Raw genomic sequence first — 15,816 nt, 5'->3', positions numbered from 1 at the left:
GCTTGGCAAATGACAGATCCATAAGACTCAGGGCAGCGCCGGAATCCACAAACGCCATAACAGGGTAAGAAGACAATGAGCAAATTAAAGTCACAGACAAAATAAATTTAGGTTGCAAATTACCAATGGCGACAGGACTAACAACCCTTGTTAGGCGTTTAGAGCATACTGATATAACATGTGTAGAATCACCACAGTAAAAACACAACCCATTCTGACGTCTATGATTTTTCCGCTCATTTCTAGTCTGAATTCTATCACATTGCATTAAATCAGTTGTTTGTTCAGACAACACCACCAGAGGATTAGCGGTTTTGCGCTCCCGCACACGCCGGTCAATTTGAATAGCCAGCGCCATGGAATCGTTCAAACTTGTAGGAATGGGGAAACCCACCATCACATTCTTAATGGCTTCAGAAAGGCCATTTCTGAAATTTGCGGCCAGAGCACACTCATTCCACTGAGTAAGCACGGACCATTTCCGAAATTTTTGGCAATACACTTCAGCTTCATCCTGGCCCTGAGAAATAGCCAGCAAGGCTTTTTCTGCCTGAACTTCAAGATTGGGTTCCTCGTAAAGCAATCCGAGCGCCAGAAAAAACGCATCAATATTTGCCAATGCCGGATCTCCTGGCGCTAGCGAGAAAGCCCAATCCTGAGGGTCGCCCCGTAAAAAAGAGATAACAATTTTAACTTCCTGAGCTGAATCTCCAGATGAACGGGGTCTCAGAGATAGAAACAATTTACAATTATTCCTGAAATTCCTAAACTTAAATCGGTCTCCAGAAAACAATTCAGGAATAGGTATTTTAGGTTCAGACATTGGACTACTGGTAACAAAATCTTGTATGCCCTGCACACGAGCAGCAAGCTGGTCTACACTTGTAATCAAGGTCTGGACATTCATGTCTGCAGCAAGCACAAGCCACTCAGAGGTAAAGGGGAGGGAGAGAGGAAAAAAAAAAAAAAAAAACTCAGAATTTCCTTTCTTATTATCCCACTTCTGCAATACATTAAACATTCAATGTTGGCCTGGCATACTGTTATGACCCCAATGGCAGAGGGTCTCAGGAATAATTACTAAGTCTGCAAACACAAAAAACCAGCTCATAGGGCAGTGGTAACTGAGCTGACCATATATCTAATCCTATCACCACAAATAGCAGCAGCCGGGGAACGTGCCTAAGTTGGTTCTAGACGTCTCGCGCCAGCCGGAGAACTAACTAACCCTAGAAGGGAAAAGAAAGACCTTTCTTGCCTCCAGAGAAAAGACCCCAAAAGTTGGATACAAGCCCCCAACAAATAATAACGGTGAGGTAAGAGGAAAAGACAAGCGTAAGAATGAGCTAGGTATTTAGCAAAGAGAGGCCCACTAGCTAATAGCAGAATATAGTAAGATGACTTATATGGTCAGCAAAAACCCTATCAAAATATCCACGCTGGATATTCAAGAACCCCCGAACCGTCTAACGGCCCGGGGGGAGAACACCAGCCCCCTAGAGCTTCCAGCAAGGTCAGGAATCACATTTAGTACAAGCTGGACAAAAATGAGAGCAAGCAAATAACCAAAAAACAAAGAAGCAGGACTTAGCTTAATTTTGCACGAACCAGGACCAGCAGACAGGAGCAAACAGAAAGGATCTGATTACAACGATGCCAGGCACTGGACTAAGGATCCAGGAAGCTTATATAGCAACACCCCTGGACTAACGACCCAGGTGAGTGCCAAACTGAGGAAAGACAATCCCAGAGTCATATCACTAGTAACCACAAGAGGGAGCCAAAAAGTCTAATTCACAACAGCCTGGCACAATGCAGTACGGACCTGGTGCAATTCACACTTGTGGATCGTCACAGATGAAAGACCTCTGCACCCTTCTGCACGTTTTCGAAATGGCTAAGATGGTTAGCGCTGACAATGTCGTCATCAGCATCACTATTCTGGTCATCTACATGCTGGATTACACTTTGAATAGTCTATGGGAGGAGGTGGTGGTTGTCCCGGGAAAAGAGGAGGAAGCAGAGGAGGATGTGGAAGGGTTAACAATATCTCTATGTTCCGGACTGTCATATCACTGGCAGTTGCTATGGGAGAAACAAACTGAGAAGGAAGAGGAGGAAGAGGTTATGGGCGCGCAACAGTTAGGTGAGGAAGAGGATAATGATTCCCTCTCTGTTGTCCGTGGTTGCCAGTAGGGGATGGAGGTAACAAGCTTGAGTGTTATCCCGCCACCAACACACTATGGACTTGGACCTCATGAAAGAGACCGACCCATGAGCGCTTTCTTGCAATACTATCTGCAATATGATTGTTGCCCGTATTGTTAGGATTCAAAATAGTGCTCACTACTGGTTAGTCAGTCTGTTCAATATACGATACAAAAGTACATTTTGCCAGTTGCTTCCCCCCCTGGAAAGGGGCGTGCCCATGCTGCAGTTTCAAAACATGCTTGAAGACAATCTTGACAGTGGTTTTCCCCAAGACAGCAGTGTGGCACACAGTGTTTATCGCAGTAATAGGCTTCCAACCCTGGGAACGTTGACTCGTCAATGCAAAAACTTTAGCAGTCTTGCAGCGCTGGAGTCCTAGGTTCCAACTAAGGACAGCATCTGCAAGAAGTTTGTATGTTCTCCCTGTGTTTGCGAGGGTTTCCTTTGAGTACTCATTTTTCTTCCCACACTCCAAAGACCTACTGATAGGAAATTTAGATTGTGAGACCCAATGGGGACAATGCCATTAATATCTGTAAATGTCTATAAAGCATTGTGGAATTATTGGCGCTATATAAGTGAGTAAAATAAATAAAGAAATAGAAACTGATGCCACTTTTAGTGGTATCTGTCCATAATTTTTGGAAATGTTTGGTATCCAAGATAGGTCTCCTTCATTTGTGTTGCCTGAATTTGGCACAGCTCTCAGAGCACCAGGCCTACACTTGTCACTCGTCCACCAGATACTGATCAAACTTTAAGCAAGAAATACTGCTCCAAGCTCTGTGCAATGCTTAAATGTGGCATGGTTTAAATACCATGCTATTAGCACAAATAACTTATTTTGTGAAATGTGGACTCCTGGCTGAAGCACAATACCAACCCAAAATAATTAAAATATAAAATGTGGTTTGCATTATGTAGCACGGTAGTAACAGAAAAAAATAGATAAATACAGCAGAATCTGAGCACAAAGAATTACAACCTCAGACGTGGCCAAATTTTTGGAGCACGGTAGTAACCGAACAAATTTATAGTTTATCATGTGTACCCCTGTATGGACAACAATATCTGCACTGAAAATTTTCAAACTGACAGCTAGCCCCTGCTGTATAATGTTACTAACAGAAGAAAGTATTTTTTTTTTACTGTGGGAGGCCTGTATACAATAGAATATATGCTCAAAGCAATTTCCATCTCAGATCTAGCCTGCTGTATCACGCATGGCACAGAAAAATATATATTTTTTACTCTGCATGATCTTTGCACACAGCTGAATTTCACTGTCACTAAATAACAAGGTGGTATCACATTTGTAACCCTCGAAAATAGATTTTTTTTACTCTGCATACAACTGAATTTCACCCCCAATAAATTGACAAGGTGGGATACAGCATACTGAATCACATTAGCAACTGCCAAAAATATATTTTTTTTACTGTAAACAGCTCAAATCACAGAACAATTCCACAGTTACTGTATGACAAGGTGGGATATGGCATGCTGTTCACATTTAGCAACAAAAAATAATGTATTTTTTTACTCTGCAACAGCTGTGCAGAAAGCTGAATTTCACCGTCACTATATGACAAGGAGGGATATGGCATGCTGTTTCACGTTTTTAACTGAAAAAAATATTTTTTACTCTGTATGAGCTCTGCACACAGCTGAATTTCACCACCACTAAATGACAAGGTGGGATATGGAGTGCTGAATCACGTTCGCAATTGCTAAATGCTTAAATTATTTTTTTTACTGTGCAACAGCTCTGCATACAGAACCATTTCACCGCCACTGAATGACAAAGTGGGATATGGCGTGCTGAATCAAGTTAGCAACTGCCAATTTTTTTTTTTACTGTGCGACAGGTCAAATCACAGAACAATTTCACCGCCACTGAATGACTGTCAAACTGCAGCTATGCAGGTAACTGCAACTTCCACCAGATGGCAACAGAGTGGAAGGAAAGTAACAAGTCTCCAAGGGCAGACCTGCAGTGCTGCAGCGAAGTTACCACCAGGTGGCAGCAGAATAGTCAAACAAGCCGAGTAAACCTAGACCATCACGCAGTACAAAGGGAAAAAACAATAGCAGAGTCAGTAGAAAGCAAAAGGGTCAAATACCAGACAAGAGGCAGAAGTACCAGGGACTAGAGGGAGAGTAAAGTAAGAGTCAAAGTCGAGTCAAACACAGAAATCCAAAAGCAATCAGGAAACACTAAGAAAAGATGGGCAGGGAAGGCGGAATAGACACGGGCAAGGTCATAAAGCGCAGCAGGACAAGTCAGGGTACTACCGGAGTCAGGTACTCACACCGAGGGCAGAAAATATAACTGACACCGCCTGCAGGATGCAACGGAGCTAAATAGCAAACCTGAAACCAGAATGAGGCAGAGCAAAGTTAAATCTTGACATGAACAGCCTGGGAAAAAGTTAGACAGGACTCAAAACCCAGCCTGGATCATGACAAAAAGTGGGTTATGGCAGCCTGTATCACATTTAGGAACAGAAAAAAAATGTTTTTTTCTTACTCTGCATGAGTTCTGCACACAGCTGAATTTCACTGCCACTAAATGACAAGGTGGGATGTGGTGGGCTGTATCACGTTTAGCAACAGAAAATTATTGTTTATTTTACTCTGCAACAGTTGTGCATTTCATCGCCACTAAATTAAGTGAGATATGGCGTGCTGAATCACGTTAGCAACTGCCAAAAATATATTTTTTTACTGTGTAACAGGTTAAATCACAGAACAATTTCACTGCTACTAAACAAGGGATATGGTGTGCTGTATCACGTTTAGCCACTGAAAAAATAAGATTTAGAAGGTCTACTTGTGCATGGAGCGCAATAGAAGCAGTACACAACACACTTCTATGAAATGTGCCCTGCTGTCTTTGTCTCTGGACCTCAGTAATGGCACAAAAAAAATCTGCTGGAAGGTCGATTTCACAGCTACATAGGACATTAGTTATGTCAACTATCTGACTTAGGCTACTTTCACACTTCCGTCGTCTGGCGGCCGTCACAATGCATCGGCGCGACGTATCGATGGATGCGTCAAAAGTAGTGAAAAACGGATGCAAAGCATACAGTATTTCGACAGATCCGCTAGACGGTTCCGTTGAAAAACTGGATCCGTTGCATCCGCCTTGTCCGTTTTTACCATCCGTTTCACCCGTTTTTTTGACGGATCCGTTTTCCATGCCTAAAAATGGGAGTCTCCCAAATGTGATTGGCTACTGAAAAATAAGGAAAACCTATATATTGATTGTTTTTACACCCCATCTTTGACAGGGTTTAGAGAGAGTGGCAGAGATGGAAGGAGTACTACTGAAGATTGCAACCATATGTTCTGATGTTATTTTTGAGACCAATAGGCTGACAATAATAGTTCGGGAAAAGGAGGCAGCAGCAAGAGAGAAGATTCTTCGACAGCGACGTCGCCGCCTATGGATACATCCCATAAACGCACAGCGAATGACCCGGGGCTTGTATTCAACACTCTACATGGAGTTGCGGCAGAACCCGGATAAATTCTTTAACAATGTGCGAATGAGACAGGAACACTTTGATGTTTTGTTGGAACTTGTTGGGGATGTCATCCGAAGGAAGGACACACAGTTGAGGTTTTCCATCTTACCGGCGGAGCAGCTGATGGTGACACTGCGGTAAGCCTATTTTTATGTATTTTTTTTTTTATCATTGTTCATAGTTAATGCCATGTGCACATGTTAACCTATGGAAAACCACATCAGCAGTGAACATGCTGCAGAAAATGCTGCGCTGAAACACTGCGTTGCATATTCTACAGCATGTCAATTATTTTATTATTTGTGCCCATTCCACAGTGTTTAACACCTGCTCCATAACAGGAATGCACAGATGTAAAAATGCTGGTTTAAATGTGCACTAAAACAGAAAAAAAACTTCTGCAGTGCTGTTTAACAAAATAAAAAAAATAAAAAAAATTAAAAATTAAAGATATTATTATATGTGTGAAAATTGCTTTAAAATGTAATGTTGGTGCTTGCATTTTTTAATAATTTTTTTTTTTCACAGATTCCTTGCTACCAGGGAATCACTAACATCACTGCATTATCAGTTTCGTCTGGGAATCTCCACCATTTCTGGAATTGTTAAAGTGACATGCCGCGCACTATCGGATACTTTGCACCAGGAATTCATTCCGAATCTGACTATGGACATCTGGCTGCAGAGTGCTGAAAATTTTGAAAAACTGTGCCATTTCCCTAATTGCTTGGGTGCCGTAGATGGCAAACATATCCGGATTTCAAAACCTGCAGGATCTGACTCCGAGTACTATAATTACAAAAAGTACTTTTCGATAGTACTTATGGCCATAGCGGATGCCAATTGTAAGTTTATTGCTGTGGACATTGGAACCTATGGCCGCTCAAACGACTCACAGGTCTTTAAAACATCTCCTATGGGCCATTGTCTATATGGAGACATCTATGATTTCCCTCCACCAAGACCACTCCCGGGAACATCTGGCCCACCTATGCCATTTGTCTGTGATGGTGATGAGGCATTCCAGCTGTCACCACACCTACTGAAACCTTATTCAAGCAGTGGATTGACCAGAACCAAACAAGTGTTTAACTACCGTTTAACTAGAGCCAGAAGAGTGGTGGAGTGCACGTTTGGCATTTTAACAGCAAAGTGGCGAGTGCTGCTAACCTCCATAAAACTACAGACAGAGACTGTGGATGAGGTTTTCAAGGCCTGTGTGGTGCTGCACAATTATGTGATTTCCCAGGAGCCAGTTACCACGGATGAAGAGGACTCTCGGACAACCTTGTGGGACTATCAAAGCAACTCTGTTTGCACCGCAGTTGCTGTTTCCAGAATGAGGGACCACTTCGCTGATTAATTCATGTCACCTGAAGGCAGAGTTCCATGGCAAGATGACATAGTTTGAGATGTTTCTTTGATGTCTATGTCAATAATGTTTCTGTACAAAGTCTTACGATTTTCTTGACACCAAGTTTTACTTAGTTCCCTAAAGTTTGGTATGTTTTCTAATAAACCAAACATGTTATACCTTGTCAACGCGTGTTATATTTTTGTACCCTTTTTTTCTTACCATACTTAAATGAAGACAAGTAACAATAAAATAGTTTTTAAACAAAACCAAATTTTATTTTACATATTTTTATTAAACATTTTTTTAACCTTTTTGGGTAAAACACATTTTTTTAAACCCTTTTTGGGTTAAACACTTTTTAAACCCTTTTTGGGTTAAACACTTTTTTAAACCCTTTTTGGGTTAAACAAAATATTTTAAACAATTTTTATTACACAAAATTTTAAAACATTACACTTTATAAATCTGTAAATTGTGGGGTGGATATAATAACGGAGGGGCTGGAAGGATGGACCACGTCGATAGTGGGGGAAAGCCTCCTGGGTTGGGGTTGATCTGTAGTGGAAGGGGGGGGAAAAAACATGAGGCTGAGCAGTGAGGTCAGGTTGGACAGGGGGTGGTGTTGGGGTAGGTGGAAAACTAAACGGGGAAGGAAAATTTGATAGGGAAGGAAACAGTGGGGAGGACATTGGGATTTGGGCCTGGGTTGGGAATTGGGCCTGGGTTGCGAAACAACAAGTAGTTTGGAAAGGGTTGGTAGGAGAGACAGTGGCTGTGTGGGGAGGTGTGGGAGTTGGAGGGGCTTGGGTGATGGCCTGCACTAGAGTAGCATGGCAGCCTTGCATTACATGTATCTGCCGGTCAAGAGTTAGCTTTTCCATGCTCCCGAGCATTGATTGGAAAAAAAGGTTGTTTGGAGATTCCCTTGCATCTGAATGCAGCCTATCCAAGCGACTGCTGAGTTCACTGATGCTTTTGTTAACCATGCTGAACCCAGCAATCACTTGCTCTCCCAAAAGTTTGAAAGAGCTCTGGAAGGATGCATTCAGATGCAAGAACTCAGGAGCATAACTCCTTTTCTGACCCCTCTGTCGCTGCCGCCCCGAACCTAATAGTAGTCTAGAGGTGGCAGGATCAGAGGGATGGGGTAAAGGGAACGCTAACTCGTCACCAGCAGCTTCAAGTAACGAAGGCTGCGATGATGCTCCAGCGCTGGCGGAGGTTGAAGTGGATGGGGCAGAGGTACCGGAAATGAGGGAAGGGCCAGACAAGGGGTCAGAGGGGTGGGGTCTAACGACGTGGCCCACGGTGGCAGACTCCTGTGGGATCGCTCCAGAGGGGTCCAAGGTAGAAGCAGGCTCCCGAGTGCTGCAGAAGGTGCTGTGAAATAATAGACAAAAAAAAAACAATGAATATATTGATAGGAAAAAGCCCTGCCTGAAAAAAAAAAAAGGTTAGACAGGTAAACATGGTGAATTATTAAATAGGCTGTTGAATATTTACCTTCTTCTCAACATCGTTTCCCGGAGGAATGACAGGGCACAGCTATATTTGTATTGTGGCCTGCGTCCTCTTGAGCTACTCGGGGCCTGCATCTCCTTGTTGAACTCCCTCTTGAAGCGATCCCTGAGTGACCGCCACCGCTTCATAACCCTTTCACCTGTGAAGAGAAGAGTGAAATAAAAAAATGGTTTAATTACAACACACTCCGTCCTGCTACAGAAATTACTGAAATGTGACTACTTACGTTCTCGAGTCTGCTGCCTTGGATCAAGGTCCTCCCAGTTGGCCACAACGTTCACACATATTTGCTCCCAGAGCCGACGTGTTACAAACTGATCTGCACGGCTGCGGTCAACCATGTTCCACAGCGGCTCCCGCTCGCGGACCTCCTCGATGAGACGGTCCACATCTAGTCTGCCGTTCTCAACATCTGAGTCGGGAGCACGCTGTGAATACTGTGAAAAGAGCAAAAATAAAATTAGTACACTGAAACAAAACTACCAGGAGAAAAAAGAAAAAAAAAACTTACTGCTCGCTGACCGCTGCGGCGACTACGATGCCGACTCTGGGAGCGGCTGGGAGGACCTTCACGGCGTTGGCCAGAATGTGCAGCAGACTAAAAAAAAGGAAAATGAATTATGTTGGATGTAGGCACATGTTGTATGTGTACTATGATTTATGATGATCTGTTTTGTATGTGTTGGGTGCACTGTGATGTCTGAAGCAACTGTTTCGGCACAACTTACACTTGCGCCAGCTCCTAGCGTTTCTCCACTCATCCCGTCTCCTTCTGAGAGGCCCTCAGCTGCTTCAGCTTCCTGTGAAAACATAATTAATGCATATAGTGTTTAACCGAAATTTTAACAAGAACACCAAAAACTAAAAATTTTTTTAGATTACCTCACTACGCAGATGCTGTGGAGGAGGGCTCCCAGAAGAAGACATTTTCTGCTGCCTCGGTGGTCTCTGGTGTATCTGCAAGTATAAAGACACTTGTAAGCTACTATACAAATTAAATTCCAAGCTTTGTGGTCTTTAATACTTACATCAGGATACTGTCTTGCTGGCACGGTGGTCCCTGCTGTCCTGGTGGTCCCTGCTGGCTGAGTGGTCCCTGATGGATCTGTAAGTATAAAGAATTTATACTTAGACCCACAAACCCCCCAAACTAGCTAATGTAAAAGATTTAAAAACCACCCTGCTCAAATGATCTGAGCAATGTTGAAGCAGGCCAACAAACAACGTTTTGAGAACCAACCCAAAAAAACATACCCAAGGCACACCAGTCTGAGCTGGATTACCTAGTTCAATAATATGCGCAAGCTGTATAACCATTTCCCTCCACCCAAAAAAAAAAAATACCCTCACGTAAAATTGAAATGCCTAAACACTAGTTGAAAATGTATTGACCACATATGTGATTTGAAAAGATCCGTTTACAAATTTCTAAAAAAATAAAATAAACCTATTAAAAATTATCATTAACCTTTTATATTAAAAAATAAACCCTCAACCAACTCTGTATTGCATGTGTGTACATTTGTACATGCACCACACTTTAAAATTTACCTTTATGAAATGATACTACGGACATTTTGAATTAATTTTTACTAATTATTTTTTAATTTTCATTTTTTTTAATCATCACAATTAGGAGCTACAATGCTCTTTATTTTACATACAAGTACATTAACTGTAAATGTTTTCAACAATACAATTAAAAAAATGTAAATAAAAAACCAAACACACACACGCGCAAGACACACACTCACACCACCATTACACACTCACACCACCATTACACACACACTGAAACCACATGCTGCACACACCACACTACTTGTTAAATACATCACAGTAAAAAAACATGCACGCGCACGCACCCAGACGCGCGCACGCATGCACACGCACAAAAGCACACAGGCGCACGCACAATGCATGCACACGCACAAAAACACACAAACGCACGAACAATGCATGCACACGTACAAAAGCACACAAACGCACGCACAATGCATGCACACGCACGAAAGCACACAGGCGCACGCAAACACACAGATGCACACACATGCACATGCACGAAAGCACACAGGCGCACACAAACAGACGCACACACAGACACGCACACAAGACACACGCACGCAAAAATGGCAGGACTCACACTGGCTGGCAGGCCTCTGGCTGGACGCTGGCTGGCTTCTGGCTGGACGCTGGCTGGCTTCCGGCTGGATGCTGGCAGGAGTCTTGCTGGCACATTTGGGGGTCAAGCCTCAGGACAGGTTTATATAGATTTGGGGCTGTCTGGTGAATTGGTTACAAAATCCTGATTCTGAGCATGCTCAGTGTAAAAAGACGTATTCCAGCGCTGGATTCCGTCATACGACGTGCCACGACGGATCCTGCGTCCATAGGCTTCCATTCTAGCCAACGACGTATGCCACAGGATAAGTTGTGGCACGTTTTTCTGACGCAGACAAAAAACGTTACATTGAACGTTTTTTCCAGACGACGTCTCCAAATTCCGACGGATCCAGTGCACGACGGACGAAACGTGTGGCCATACGTCGCGATCCGTCGCTAATACAAGTGTATGGGAAAAAACGCATCCTGCGGGCAAATTTGCAGGATGCGTTTTTTCCCCAAAACGACGCATTGTGACGGATCTAAAAAGAAGGAAATGTGAAAGAGGCCTTAGAAACAACCGCCTAGCTAACTAAGCTAAAATCTATCAGCACCCAGACCCAGCATCAAGAGCAGCCTCTCTGCGCTGTGCTAGTGATAAAATGTCACTAAAACAAGATGTCCGCTCTTTGTATAGAGAAGGACATGTGATTTCATAAGCCAATGACATAAGCCATTGTGTCAGGACATTGTGGATGTTTCCTGTGCCCTGAATGGCAGCAGTTTTGGGTGAAAGAAAATGTTGTGCTCCAGCAGCAAAATGGTGATCACATGATTGTGATAAGGCCGGACTACACCACCGATAAAGCAGCCACAGTCAGTGACTGAGAAGAATCTGTAACTTCTCTGCATTTAGTGGTTACCGTATATACTCGAGTATAAGCCGACCCGAGTATAAGCCAACCCCCCTAATTTTGCCACAAAAAACTGGGAAAAATTAATGACTCGAGCATAAGCCTAGGGTGGAAAATGCAGCAGCTACCGGTAAATTTCAAGAGTAAAAATAGATACCAATAAAAGTAAAATTAATTGAGACATCAGTAGGTTAAGTGTTTTTGAATATCCATATTGAATCAGGAGTCCCATATAATGCTCCATAAAGTTTGATGGGCCCCATTACATGTTCCATATTAAAATATGCCCCATATAATCCTGCATAAAAGGTTAATAATGGCCCCATAGATGCTCCATACAGACACTTGCCCCTTATAGTGCTGCACAAACATTATGGCCCCATAGATGCTCCATACAGACACTTGCCCCTTATAGTGCTGCACAAACATTATGGCCCCATAGATGCTCCATACAGGCACTTGCCCCGTATAGTGCTGCACAAATATTATGGCCCCATAGATGCTCCATACAGGCACTTGCCCCATATAATGCTGCACAAATATTATGGCCCCATAGATGCTCCATACAGGCACTTGCCCCTTATAGTGCTGCACAAACATTATGGCCCCATAGATGCTCCATACAGGCACTTGCCCCTTATAGTGCTGCACAAACGTTATGGCCCCATAGATGATCCATACAGGCACTTGCCCCATATGCTGTGGCTACGATAAAAAAAAAAATCACATACTCACCTCTCCGTCGCTCAGGCCCCCGCACTTTTAATATTTACCTGCTCCTCTTTCCTGTGTGGCTCCGTCTTCAGCGTTCTCCGCACTGACGTTCAGGCAGACGGCGCGCACTGACCACGTCATCGCGCCCTCTGACCTGAGCGTCACAGCCAGAGGACGCCGAAGACGGAGCCACACCGGAACGGAGGAGAGGCGACTATCGGGCAGCGCTCCCCCTCCCCGTATACTTACCTGCTCCCGGCGCGGTCCCTGCACGTCCCTGCTTCCAGCGCTGCATCTTCTTCCTGTACTGAGCGGTCACATGGTACCGCACATTACAGTAATGAATATGCGGCTCCACCCCTATGGGAGGTGGAGCCGCATATTCATTACTGTAATGTGCGGTACCATGTGACCGCTCAGTACAGGAAGAAGATGTAACGCTGGAAGCAGGGACGTGCAGGGACCGCGCCGGGAGCAGGTAAGTATAATTACACATTCCCCGCTCCCCCTCCCCTGCCAACCCCTGGGTATGACTCGAGTATATGCCGAGAGGGGGACTTTCAGCCCCAAAAAATGGGCTGAAAATCTCAGCTTATACTCGAGTATATACGGTACTACTCACCTTGGTAGTCATATGTAGGAATCTCCTCTTTACACCGCTCATCACCCCTCTGATATGTATCTGTAGTATTAATATGGGTCAGATCTTCACCCTGAAACAAATATTGTAAAAGTCACAAACAGATGGAGAAGTCACATTCATGATCAGATCTAATGCTGCCATCTCCAACGTTCTCATTACAAAAGTATAAAACATAATACTAGTGGCTAAAACAAGACTGAGCACAAGACCTACACAGCCGTCTACACATCATAAGGGAGATTTCATGACTAGTGATGAGCGAGTGTACTCGTTGCTCGCGTTTTCCCTGCTCGCGTTTTCCCGAGCACGCTCGGGTGGTCTCCGAGTATTTATGACTGCTCGGAGATTAAGTTTTCATCACCTCAGCAGCATGATATACAGCTATTAGCCAGCTTGATTACATGTGGGGATTACCTAGCAACCAGGCAACCCCCACATGTACTCAGCCTGGCTAATAGCTGTAAATCATTCAGCTGTCGCGATGAAAACTAAATCTCCAAACACTAACAAATACCCGAGCAACGAGTATATTCGCTCATCACCATTCATGACACCTCCCCATCTACCTGACGATCCTGAGGAACATTGGGATCTTCTGGTTTACAATCCTGTGGAAGAAGAGGATGGAGACATCTTTCTGGTGTTGTCCTCTTACTGGATATATCTGGAGGAAACAAATACAAAGACTGAATTCATTCTTTACATACAGATAATTATAGGCCGTGTGTATTTAGTCCTGTCTATTACCTGGTGATGTGAGGGGCTTGGGAACCTCCATGACGTCTTTGTACACATCTTTGTGTCCTTCTAAATACTCCCACTCCTCCTTGGAGAAATATACAGCGACATCCTGACACCTTATAGGAACCTGACACACACAATGATACCGTCATCTCCCTGATCCCTTCATAGCGTTACTGTATAATGTCCCAGCATTCCCAGCAGTGTCACCTCTCCAGTCAGCAGCTCAATCATCTTGTAGGTGAGTTCTAGGATCTTCTGGTCAGTAACGTTCTCCTGTATCAGGGGGTGAGATGGAGGCACCATGATTGGGCTCAGAGGTCTTCCCCATCCCTCAGACACAGGGTCCTGACAGCACTCAGTAGAGGTCTTCTTCACTACTGTGTAATCCTGGTTATGGAGAGACACAATAATAATAAATATCACTACAGACATTTCCAGAGTCCTCACTAGAGTTGAGCAAATTTGATCGGCTGTGTGACAGTCACGACACATGCATAAACTGTCACACAGCCGCGACACATGCACCTGCGGAGCTGAACAGCTGATCAGCCGGAGCGATCCAGGAAGCTGGGTTCCCTCTGCAGCTTATTTGGTAAGCGCTATAACTTGCCGAATAAGCCCTGACTTGATCAAATTCGTTCAACTCTAATCCTCACCTCTCCAGTTCTGTCCATCTGTTATTCCCATAGATAAGAATGATGTAATGTGACGTCATCAGAATCTCTCACCTCTCCAGTAAGCTGGAAGAGGATCTCTAGGGTGAGGTGTAATATCCTCTCCGCCATCTTGTCTCTGTCCATATCCATCCTTGATGAGTAAATCAGGAAAATTCTCTTATATAGAAGATCTTCACGGAGAGGATCTGATATTGTAGACACCTAAATGAGAAGATGAGCCGATGTAACATCATAAAAATCCTGTGTAATAATACAATTACTGGAGACAATAAGGGAAACATGTGAGAAGATTTATTATTTTACAGTATTTAGTTCTCTTCTTTACATCTACTCATAAAACCTATATATTTTAGGCCACAGACAACAAGTAGTTTTTCCCTCGGAGTCAGTAGATTAATACATTTTCTCATAGACTCATCTTCCATAACGCTAATTACCAACTCATTTACCGACACTGGAATAGGCATAGCAATACTGCAGGAGATATTCATTACACGTGACATGAGAAATAACTACTTCATGATGAGGGCGACATTTTCATCTTCTATTACGGCTCTAGAAACATATTTGGCCAGAGTCCATCACTGACTCCATCACCACCAGCCGTCCATATGAATGTTTCCCGTCTTCCCCGCACTGTAATCTTCTATCACATTAGATCTCATGTCTGACTCACACACAGAAGTTTGAGACTTTTACAAAAGCTTTTTTGTAAGAACAACAAGACAGGAGATATTTGATGCCAATATCTCCATGTACAGTGTTTTATGGGGTTTATTTCTGGCATTAAGCTTTCTAATATTACAAGAAAAATGCCAGAAAAAGTTACATATTAAAGTATTTCCGAAGAAAATTGGGACCAATAATTATTGGAAAAGGAATAAAAATATACAACAAAGGAGAAGACACTTTTATTTATTTTTATCACATTTGTTGTTTTTTTTCTTTTTTTTAAATAACCCTTTTGGGCCCCAGAACATAGATGTAGGCTATGTGTACACGTTAGGATTTCAGAAAATTCCTGAAGAAAGAAGGACATTTTCAGCAAGAAATCCGCATGCGTTTTGTTTGCGTTTTTTGCGCGTTTTTTGCGCGTTTTTTTCCGGAGCTTCCCAATGCTCTAAATAGCAGGAAAAATGCGAAAAAAATGCAAAATTAATGAACATGCTGCGTTATTTACCGCGATGCGTTTTTTTTGCGGAAAAAAACGCATTATGTGCACAAAAATTGCAGAATGCATTCTAAATGATAGGATGCATATGTATGCGCTTTTTGTGCGTTTTTATAGCGAAAAAAAACACGAAAAACACGCAACGTTTGCACACAGCCGTACACTGCAGGGACGGCACAGGTACGGTTGCAACAAAAACCCTGGCAAGTTAACCACTTGCTACTGTCC

General features: G+C 43.3%; 1 protein-coding gene and 1 pseudogene across 2 annotated transcripts in view; both read right to left on the bottom strand.

Moving 5' to 3' along the window:
* Positions 1–15,816, bottom strand: part of LOC143764693 (uncharacterized) — a 133,503-nt pseudogene that overhangs the window by 65,795 nt on the left and 51,892 nt on the right. Inside the window, exons 2-6 of the transcript XR_013213252.1 lie at positions 14,469–14,618; positions 13,948–14,127; positions 13,744–13,864; positions 13,563–13,660; positions 12,976–13,066 (exon numbers count right to left, since the gene is read on the bottom strand). The product of XR_013213252.1 is annotated as an uncharacterized LOC143764693 (transcript). The remainder of the gene's footprint in view (positions 1–12,975; positions 13,067–13,562; positions 13,661–13,743; positions 13,865–13,947; positions 14,128–14,468; positions 14,619–15,816) is intronic.
* On the bottom strand, positions 7,422–9,500 carry LOC143764699 (uncharacterized). The gene is made up of 5 exons (XM_077250550.1): positions 9,351–9,500; positions 9,134–9,220; positions 8,849–9,059; positions 8,605–8,761; positions 7,422–8,481 (listed from the first exon to the last, which is right to left on the bottom strand). The coding sequence occupies exons 1-5, from the start codon at positions 9,432–9,434 to the stop codon at positions 7,518–7,520; spliced, it is 1,503 nt and encodes a 500-aa protein (XP_077106665.1). The 5' UTR covers positions 9,435–9,500; the 3' UTR covers positions 7,422–7,517.

The sequence above is a fragment of the Ranitomeya variabilis genome, chromosome 4 (assembly GCF_051348905.1).
Source record: "Ranitomeya variabilis isolate aRanVar5 chromosome 4, aRanVar5.hap1, whole genome shotgun sequence".
In the NCBI taxonomy this organism is placed as follows: Eukaryota; Metazoa; Chordata; class Amphibia; order Anura; family Dendrobatidae; genus Ranitomeya; species Ranitomeya variabilis.
This window is presented reverse-complemented; position numbering and strand designations above follow the sequence as displayed.